This window comes from Suillus fuscotomentosus, assembly GCF_016647785.1.
Source record: "Suillus fuscotomentosus strain FC203 chromosome Unknown F5891scaffold_38, whole genome shotgun sequence".
NCBI classification, from domain to species: domain Eukaryota; kingdom Fungi; phylum Basidiomycota; class Agaricomycetes; order Boletales; family Suillaceae; genus Suillus; species Suillus fuscotomentosus.
In genome coordinates this window covers 254764-264686 of record NW_024539550.1, presented here as the reverse complement: position 1 = coordinate 264686, position 9923 = coordinate 254764, and the positions used below count along the sequence as shown (strand labels likewise).

General features: G+C 49.6%; 3 protein-coding genes across 3 annotated transcripts; 1 reads left to right on the top strand and 2 right to left on the bottom strand.

Moving 5' to 3' along the window:
- Positions 1-441: 441 nt before the first annotated feature.
- F5891DRAFT_1174098 (uncharacterized protein) lies at positions 442-2418 on the bottom strand (the record flags this gene model as incomplete). The annotated part of the gene is made up of 3 exons (XM_041365652.1): positions 442-2063; positions 2117-2261; positions 2314-2418. 3 exons carry the CDS (start codon positions 2416-2418, stop codon positions 442-444), a joined length of 1872 nt encoding a protein of 623 aa, XP_041224173.1.
- A 1790-nt stretch (positions 2419-4208) lies between these two features.
- Positions 4209-7798, bottom strand: F5891DRAFT_981749 (uncharacterized protein; the record flags this gene model as incomplete). The annotated part of the gene is made up of 9 exons (XM_041377148.1): positions 4209-4598; positions 4645-4868; positions 4915-5272; positions 5321-5439; positions 5496-5884; positions 5936-6139; positions 6429-7015; positions 7138-7322; positions 7735-7798. 9 exons carry the CDS (start codon positions 7796-7798, stop codon positions 4209-4211), a joined length of 2520 nt encoding a protein of 839 aa, XP_041224172.1.
- A 102-nt stretch (positions 7799-7900) lies between these two features.
- F5891DRAFT_934871 (uncharacterized protein) lies at positions 7901-8257 on the top strand (the record flags this gene model as incomplete). Its single annotated transcript, XM_041374032.1, has 2 exons — positions 7901-8092; positions 8138-8257. Coding segments are annotated over 2 exons (312 nt in total), but the record flags the coding sequence as incomplete, so codon positions are not given.
- Between the last annotated feature and the right edge of the window lie 1666 nt (positions 8258-9923).

The following is a 9923-nucleotide window of genomic DNA, read 5'->3' as shown; positions in this document are numbered from 1 at the left end:
GTGCTTGCGCAGCTTTTCGGCTGGGACCTCAAGTCCTTGTGGCAAAATGCGAACCAGAAACGATGCCACGCGCTCATTAGGGGAGGTCAATTTGGAGCAGCACTCGAGTCATATCGATACATGATGGACATGAGCGATGAACCCACGAAGGCTATCTTCCTTGCTTGGATCCCTGGTACGTCATAGTCTTTCACCCGTGCTATGATTTTCACTCATGCTACCCTCAGCTCTCAACGAGGAATGGAGGGAACTCCGCGTTGCCAATGGAAATGCTGTACTCGCAACGAGTGGCTACTCGTGCACCTTGAAAGACGGAAATTGATTAATTTTTTTTTGTACCCTAACATTATTGATACTCGTGTACACATGAGTTGCCCTCTGTGCTCGCATTGATATGGATGGTACCATATGTCAATATACGCACATGAAAAACCATACAAACTACAATATGTCTAGGGTCCTGATATTCAAAACGTCAATCGAAGCCGGGTCTTTCACCTGCGCAATGATATTACGGTCCGAAGCGACCCTCTTGTACTCTCCAACGCGTTGCTGCGCTACCAAGAGTGCGCTGAAAGCCTGCCCAAGGTGAACCATCAAACGCAATGATCGCGAGTCAACTTCCGAGCCAACTGACGACTCCTCTTCTCCAGGTGAGTTGCTGGACGACTCGGACTCGGACAAATCTCCCACGCTCTCCGCTTCGTCTGCAAAGTCAGGCAGCTCAAGGAGGCGACGATCCCATGGGCGGACAAGAAAGAACGTCTGTCCAGTAGGCTTTGCGCGCGAGAACTGTTTTAGTGTCTCGTCCGTGGTGATCACCAAGTTCCAAAGCCCATTTGCTTTCACTCCATACGTGGAATGAGTAGCGTCACCGCGCCTCCGTTTGACTTCTGTGACCCGGAATGCGATGCAAGGTAGACGGAGTCTGCTGTTGGCGAAGAGGGGAGCATTCATGTCCTCGAGCATGTTATACAGTTTAGAAGCTAAGTCAACAGCCACGATGTTTCGCAACGAAGAGACCGCTGTCTGAATCTCATCTTCAGACAGTGATGGTAGGGAGCATGGCGGGGTTGCATATGAGATGATGTCGGCTGGAAGGCAACTATTGAACTCGGACGATTGTCCGACCCAGTCCAGGGCGGTGATGTCGCCCGACCGAGACACAATATCCTGCAGGAGCCGCCCGAGCGCGCTCTGCTTCCTCTCACCATAGATGACAGGTAAGTGGACGTCGAAAATACCAAATAACGAGTACGCGGTGTCTTCCTGCACAGTGGTGACGCGCTTCGATGCCCATTGCAGTTTCTGTCTAGCATCTCTCACCCCTGGATGGAAGGATAGCAGGGCCTGTGGATCTATTCCCGTGGCACCCTCCAACTCCTTCATGATTTCTGGGGACTCTTTGTGGTTGGGAGAGCGATCGTTGCGATATAATGACCAATCCTTCTGATAAAATATAAGGACTTTCGGAGCCACTAATTCTTGAAAGGTCCATCCTCGCTCATTCCAAACACTGCTCGCCAGTGCGCCGGGTTGGGATGAAGGAGGGACATCGGATAGGTAGACTATGGTAAGCGCCGAGTGATGGTACCAGACGAACATGGAATTGACCGATTCTTGAAGCTCGACGTTGTTGCTCTTGTCGATGCAGCATGTATCCATCCACGCCCAGCTATACCCCGCATCACGAGTGACTTTGCAGAACGACTGCAGTTTCGTGATCCCGCCAACTCCCTTCAACTTGCGCACATCTTTATCCTGGATGTGGTGCAGCAGCGCCTCCCTCTCTTCCCACCTGTGTGATAGCAAAACGCAACGGAAGTGCATCGTCACCACCTCCTTGATGCGTTCCATTTGGAGATCCGATCGCTTTGTTATGAATGACAAAAGCTCCTTGTATTCTGGACTCGTCTTGAAGGAGTTTAGCTGTGCTGCTCTGTCGCACAGAATTCCCGTGGAGGTGTTGAGCAGACGAAGGGGGGCGTTGGTGAGTTCAATTATAACTGCTTTCCGAATAGCGTCTTCCGCCTCGGATGGACAGACGTACTGCTGACGCAGATCTGCAGAACGAGATGGGGTTTTAGAGACGACGCAGGAGTGTTCCATGGCTTACCTCGTATGTGAGCTTCGGGAGCTTCGTCCAACTTTGACAACATGATCGTGAAGGCCTCCATGGCTTCATCGTAACGTTGCGCGCCACGCAGCGCTGCGTGCGCCAACTGGAATCCAATGTGAGACGAAGGATTGAGTTCGGTGACCTATGCATCGCCGAAGTCAACATGGCCCATGAAAACGTAGGTGCTACCGCACCTTGTCCGCGTCGAGGAGCGCATCCTCCCATAGCATTTTACTCAAGTTTGCCTGGCTGCGATTTGCAAAGACAACATCGGATGCAGGATCCAGGTCGATCACCATGGAGTATAGATCAATAGCCTGGTCGTAATCGCTTGCAGCCAAGGCAGCATCACCGTTAGCAGTGCAGAGTGCGCTGCATTGTTTCTTGAAATCTGAGAGAAATGTGGGTAAGGATTGTAGCCTGCGCGATCGACATTGCGGACTCGAGACTTGCCATTACTAGACCAGTCAAAGTAGTCAGCATTTGCAGTTTCGTCGCTCAAAGCCATCATGTGTTGGTACGATTCCACGGCATCTTGGAGTTTACCCTCCCGAAAGAGTGCATCACACTGTTTCTGGTGTGCCTTGTGCGTGAGTAGTTCTTCATCAGTAGATAGGTCTCCATCTCGCCGTGCATCGCGGGCTGTTGTGATGGCGATAGTCTGCAAGAACCATGCTCAATTCTTTGTATATGAGTCAGGGACGGAAACATGCCTCACGATGAATACCCCGAGGTACTGCCCACTCTGAGATGATGCTATTGCTGCCTCCACTGAGGATGCGGCTGCCATCCACGGAGAAAGTGACGTCACCGTACGCCTTTAGCTTGAATATAGCGACGGTTCGTCGATTTGAGAGCCGCCAGAGACGGACATCGCCGTAATTACATCCAGATGCGACGAACGTACCAGTAGGATGAATGGCAATAGCATTGATATCGTGAGTGTGGCCCTTGTAAGGATCACCGACCTGCTCCCAGGTTGTTGTATTCCATTCACGTATGGTAGGATCCCCCTGACCGCCACCTGTGAGAAGGCGTGTGCTATCGGGCGTCCACGCGAGTGCCAAGGTCAATGATATACAAGCCTTGACTAGGACTGATGTGACGCGTTTCTTCGTGCTTGAATCGTAAATTTCCATATTGCCATTCGATTTGATGGCAATAAGTTCTCCGGACGGTGAATACCGTATGCGCTTAACACACTGATCACCACACTCGATTGGATCTCCTTGCTGCTGCCAGGTTTTGGTATTCCACAGTTTCGTTATTTTTTCACAATATGAACCAGTGGCCAGCGCTGTTCCATCAGGAGAAAAATCCAGCGAGGATATAAAATCGGAGTGTGCTTCGATTTTGGTCAGTGATTAGCCAGTTTCTCCGTGCCAGACGATGATCTCTCCATCGCAATCACCGCTTGCTATCAATTGCCCATCTTGTGATACTGCCAATGCGAACACCCAACTGCGATGTCCCTCCATCTTCTTCAACATCACACCTGTCTTCAAGTCCCACAGACGAAGCGTCTTGTCGACCGAGCCTGTAACCATCCGTCGTTTATCGGGCAAAACTGCGATTGCGTTTATGCAATTTTCATGGCCTCTGAACTCTCGTAGGGGTGTAGCAATTGGAATGATGTCCGACATTTTACTGAATGTTGATGGTATAGAATACAGGCGAGGCTAAACTTTGGAGGGATTGTGTCTTTCTCTAAGCTGTAGAGGGTACGGTATGGTGCGTTTTATGGTGCTTCACAGCTTGCCTCATTTCAATAGACGCCCAGGACACTTAAGGCTGTTCATGCCCACGCCTCCATCTGTGACTCTGAGCCACATCTAAGAGAGGGTCCGTGTTCGAACCGAGTTTAAAACATGTCTGAAACTTCTCGGATATGGTATAGTCAGGTCAGGCATCCGTAATGACTGTTTTAAGTACTCCGGTATACGTTTGGCGTTCGTAATACTAATATCTGACTGTTTGAAGCACTCCGGTATGCATTTTAATAATTTATTGTAGGTAGAATCACGAAATTTGTGGGAATCTAACACAAAAACTATGAACTATGCTAAAACTGCGAACTATAGTCCAAATTCTACGTTTCAATAGTCAAGTCGAAATCGGAAAGAATGGCAGTAGACCCCTGTTGCGACCTCCCACAAACAATCAGATGGTCTTTCCATCTATCAAGACTTGCCTTCTCCTCCTCACTGAGAGAATTTAGAAAAAAATTAACGCTATCGAATATCGTCTTGTTCTCAGTCGGCGAGAACTTCTGCTTCGTGAATATTAGTTGGCCTTGTTCCAATAATGCATGCTCCGTTATTGAACATGCAAGGCAGTACGCATGATGCAGTGCCTCACGAGGTGATTGGTGGTTGCCGAGTAGCGCGTGAAGTCCGTGATTCGAGAGCCAGATGAGTTTGATGAGCAGGGTGAATATGAATTTATTCTGGCATTTGTTGTGAATGATCACCGTCCCGTCCTAAGCCTTAGTTAGATCTTGATTTCGAAACAAAAAATAAACATACCTGAGAAAATGAATGTTTGTGCATATAGGCCTTGTCTCGCACAAGACTAGCTACTCGATCGACACGAAATTGATCTGGTGGGATGTTGGAATCGTGTTCGGGGAGCAGGTCGTATGCCATCACCACGTTTTGTCGCGCAATCGTCATCATCGTCGAACGCACTAGGACCACTCCCCGCCAAATCGTCGGCACATCTTTCGGCGTCGATGGCCATCGATTTAGCCCTACTATTCATTCAGTATAAGCTAAAAGAGTCTTCATTGAACTTACCGCGAAGGCTCGGAATGGAAGGCGCTGATGCTTTGATCATATCCCTGACGAGGCGACTCTGGTCCTCAGATTTTGATGCGATTGCATCAGGCGTGAAGATGGTGCCCTTGATAAGGTCTCGCGAGCGGCTGTAGACTTGCTCGCGGTCCGCCGCACTGACCTTGACCTGGATGACAACGTCACTCGACGTTGTAGCCGAGGACGGGCCAGGATTTGGAGTGCGCGTTGGGGATGGAGGCGGGCTGGGATTTGGGGTACGCGTCGGGCATGGGGGCGCCGAATAAGGCGCCAACGACGGCGTTGAGGGCATACGTCGGGAGCGTCGGCGTCTTTCGATAGAGCGCACCGGACCCAAAGTCTGTTATCATTAAAACGTGTAGTAAGATATATAACATTAAGTACTCACATGTATCACGTTGGATACCGGTATTTCGTCCAGTATGGGATTGTGTGTCAGTGCGCGTGCGGCGTCGGCATCACCGCCCAACCAATGAGGTATGGGCCCGATAAGGTGGGAGCTCGGTGCTGAACATGGTGTGTTTGTTAGAAAATGATTTACAATGAAAAGAAACAATACGTACGTGACGCGAGTGATGGAACATTGTAGTTGATGTTTGAGGGACCAGCCCTTGGGGATTGAGCGCCAGACAAGGACTGGGAGGAGGACTGGGCGCTATAGCCGGCAGCAGAGAGAGAGTTGGTGTAGCCGGCGCTAGAGAGAGAGTTAGTGTAGCCGGCACTAGAGAGAGAGTTGGTGTAGCCGGCGCTAGAGAGAGAGTTGGTGTACCCGGCGCTAGAGAGAGAGTTGGTGTACCCGGCGCTAGAGAGAGAGTTGGTGTACCCAGCGTTAGAGAGCGAGTTGGTGTACCCGGCATTAGAGAGCGAGTTGGTGTACCCGGCGCCTAAGAGCGAGTTGGTGTACCCGGCACCTGAGCTACTATCTCCAGGATTTGAGTAGCCGGGACTCGGCCTATTGTTATTTTGAGTCTGAGTCCGCGACAAAAGAGATGGGAAGACTCACTGATTATATGTACCAAAGGCGTGCTGTCGCTGATGTGGATCGAAGTTAGACATTTCCGGAGGCCGCGGTTGTTCGTCGGGAATATTGATCTGCGTGTCCGCAGGCGCATGGGAAGGGTTGAGACCAGATCCTCGAGGAGGTTTTGGAATTGTGGTTTTACCTTTGCGCGGCGCACGACGTTGGGTACTCATCAAGGTAGAATCACTTGGGGGAGGGCAAAGGGCATATCAATTACAATTCTAATACAAACGGAGATACGCGAATGCAAACAAACTATACAGCTTGTGACTTGATGTACTTGTGACCGTGAGGTCAAAGAAGCGGGGAAAGAAGGGGCGAGGAGGTAAAAAACGGTGTGCATATGACAAACTAACACGGTCTGGAAGAAGGCTATGATGAAAGGGTGTCGCGTGTATTACAACATTCCTTATCAATCAATCAGTGTGGAGTAATAATCAGACACATGAATCGACTTACCACGATAAGAAGTCACATTGCGGTGGCCACGCAAGACGCTTTGGGATGAATTCCAAGGTTATCAGGGGTTCCCAGATATATAGGGTTGTCGTCGTCATCAGGAACCCCGCCGGCAGTGGGGGATCCGGAACCATCGGCCCCGGATTCTACAGATGCCTTATCGACACTGTCATCACCAACAAACCCAGGTTGCAACGAAGACGATCTGGATGCTCCAACCCCATGTTGGAAAGCCTTGCTGACACGTGAGCCTAAGACCTTTGCCACATGCTCAGCTTGGGATGCGACAATCTTAAGAATTTCGCATTCATCTTCATAGACCGCTTGAAGATAGTCTCGGTCATCATCGGCATCTACGCAGTCACGCTCAGAAAAGAGGTTCCTAAAGGCGTGTAACTGGTCGTCTGTGAGTTTGAGCCGGTCTTCATTGTCGGCATGTATGGCATTGAGGAATATGATGAAGCGTTCAGTTTCCTCGATTTCCCACGCAGTCGCCAGCATGCGCTGACGCGCAGTCTCACGAGCTGCAAGCTGTGCCTGGTATCCTTTGTACAGAGTTGAAGGATGCATTTGCGCAAGGCCATTCTCTAAGTATCCAGCATGCTTTATAAAATATAAATGAGTTGTTTGGATGGAACTGGATAGAATAATAATACCTTGAGAAGAGATTCGCTGGATACATAAGGTCTGCGTTCCCGCCCCATAAGACGCGCTGCAAAACGAACCTCGAGTGGAGCTGGGTCCGGGGGGTATGGTACAAACTTCCTGCTCATTCTGTCACGTATAAACTGACGTCGAGCACTGCGAGAAAGATCTGGAGATGCGGGTGGATTATAAAATAAGCTGTTTGATCCCTCAGTAGCAGAAGCCGGAGTCACGGGCGGAGGTGTCTTCTCCGCTGAGGAGATACCTTTGAGGGAAGCACATAGGTCAGAATGTCTGGTATCAGGAGAACTCTCTGAGAGATGGAAAGAATCAAAAAGAGGCGACCCAGGAGCTGAAGAAGATCCCGATAGAGGAGAGGATGGGGGACTGCTTGATGGAGGGAGGCAGTTGCCGGGACTGCTGGGTCGAGTCAGAGATGAAGGTGGAAGTGAGGGTGACATGAACAAATATCAATGTCGGCAAGACAGTGTCTCTCTAGCCTTCAATGCAGGCTGATAATAGTACAGTGAATACACCAATACCCTGTGAATACACTGGCAATGTCAGCAAGCAACACAGCGGAGTTTGAAAGACTAGACTCCAACGCTGACCCATTGCCCAAGTAAATGTGCGTATTATCCATTAAGTTGCTTTGACTTTAGCTTTAGTATGCATACCTTTACCAGGCTGTGTCCCAATTGCAATAGGGAGTTCCCTTCGATCGAAGCAGTCGTTCTGCATCTCAATTCACAGTCTACCTGCTGGCCGCACAAAGCACGTTCACAACAATCAGCCGTTCCCCCTGGGTTGCGAGGTCCGCCATCTAATACCACTGGCCATTGTCATCCTCGCTCTGGATACGTCTTTGGTATCGGTAAAAACCTATATGACAGGTTGCAGGACGATCAATATAATTATCGGCGGGAGATAAACACTTATTATCCTTTCCATGACGAGGGGGAGTGGGAATTAGCTAGTTTCTTGATTCAAAACCTGAATCAGACTCAAATTGACAAGTTCTTGAAGTTGAAATGGGTAGGAGACTCTAAGCACTATTCGACAAGTCTGACTCTTTCACAGTTTAGCACTCGCCCAAAACCATCTTTCACCTCAAAAGATCAACTTCTAGATTGGATGGACGCACTACCCTGTCTTGCAGAGTGGAAAGTTTCAAAACTAGAGTTTACAGGCTACAAGACTGTCCATGTTACGAACTAGGATAGTTCTTTAACAACAAAGGCTCGACAGAGCGTTCACGTTGTTGAGGTCTTTGTATAGCTCTTCAGATAAGAAGAGGTTCGTAGACTTTAGTCAAAGGAGTGCTTTGACAAAGAGATCGGTTCTGACGTCTTAAGATTGGTGGTCTTAAGAGAAGGAAGTTTTCAGGGTAAAACCTAGTAAGATTGAAGTGACGTTTCTAAGTAAAGTACACGTGCTTAAATAGGAAACTATATGCGCACGGACCAAGGCTACGGTGAGATAATAGTACAGAGGTCGAATGCGGAAGTAAGACCAAGAAAGGAAAGCTAAACTGCTAAGAACGTAAGGCATAATGGCAGATACGTGAGAAGTAAAGAAAGTAGAGCGATTGTAACATTACCCCCTTACTAGGGTTGAAGCCACCGGATTCAATCATCCTGGTTAGCGTAGTAGATAGGATCGTCCGAGTAATCGAGAGCATCTGGACCGTCGTCTGGTCCGGCTTTCATGCGTTCTAACTCATAAAGCGCTTCTTCTTCCCTACATTGGGCGGCATACGCGTCATCTAAATCATTCTCCCAGAGTGCGAGGGTTCGGTAGAATCCATCGTCCTTCCAGGTTAAGGAAGTGGGGGATTCCCCAGTGTAGTGCGGGCAGTAGAGCGAAAGATGGCCTGGAGATAATTCTCGACAGACGCGGCAGTAGTATTCGGGGCAATGAACTTGCCTATGCCCGAGCGTCTTGCAGTATCTGCAAACGCGATTCTCATCGGGGTTAGAAGAGGTCGCTCGTAAGGGTGATGGGCCTGGTTTAGGGCTAAGTGCTTCATCGGCGCTGGTGGCACGTTTCTTCCCCTTATCAGTACGGGAACGCTGGCCTCGTACTCTCTTTCTGGATGGGGCGGTTCGTCGTATAGGATGGTGGACGGCAACATCTTGTCGCTCTGCCTCCGCGATTAGCTCAGCGGGAGTGGCAGGTTGGGTTCTTCCCAACGCTTGTATCGGTACGATTCCATCCGTAAAGGTATGCGAAGATAATGAGTTCGGGATGACGAGCGGGGGATGAATATGGAGTGTAGCCAGTGCGTCGGCTAGATCTTGCACCTCGTAGTGTGAGAGGCACTGATGATTTGGGTCAGCAGCGATTTCTTCGCGGGTGGCGGAAAATGCAGTATAAAGATGAGGAGGATGTTCGATGGTTTCTACGGTGGGAACGGGGACGGGAATCACTTGGGGATTTTCCTCTCTTAGGGATGCCATTATGGCTTCCGTTGTCTGCGCAAGATTGTTGACCGCAGCCAATAGCTCATTAGGAATGTTAGCGGGAAGAGTAGGTACGGCGTCTTGATAAGAGGGAGGAGGGACTCCATCTGTGGTTGCGGGGTTCGTAGGAGAAGGCGGGCGAGCAACTCCTGCGGTTTGTTCTGCGACAATGTGGATGACGGTTCTAATATCATCCTTAACTTCCTCAGGAATAAGACGCAAAGCAAAGTTGCGTATGCGCCTCTGCATATGCATGAGACTGTGGCGAACTGTGTTGTCTTCGACGAGGCGGCAGACTCGCTCGATGATTTCAGTGGCTCGGATGATGTTGATGAGGAGGTTAATGGAATGGGCATTTCTTCCGAAGAGAACTCTGGTGAGTTCGATAGCATGTTGGGGGCAGA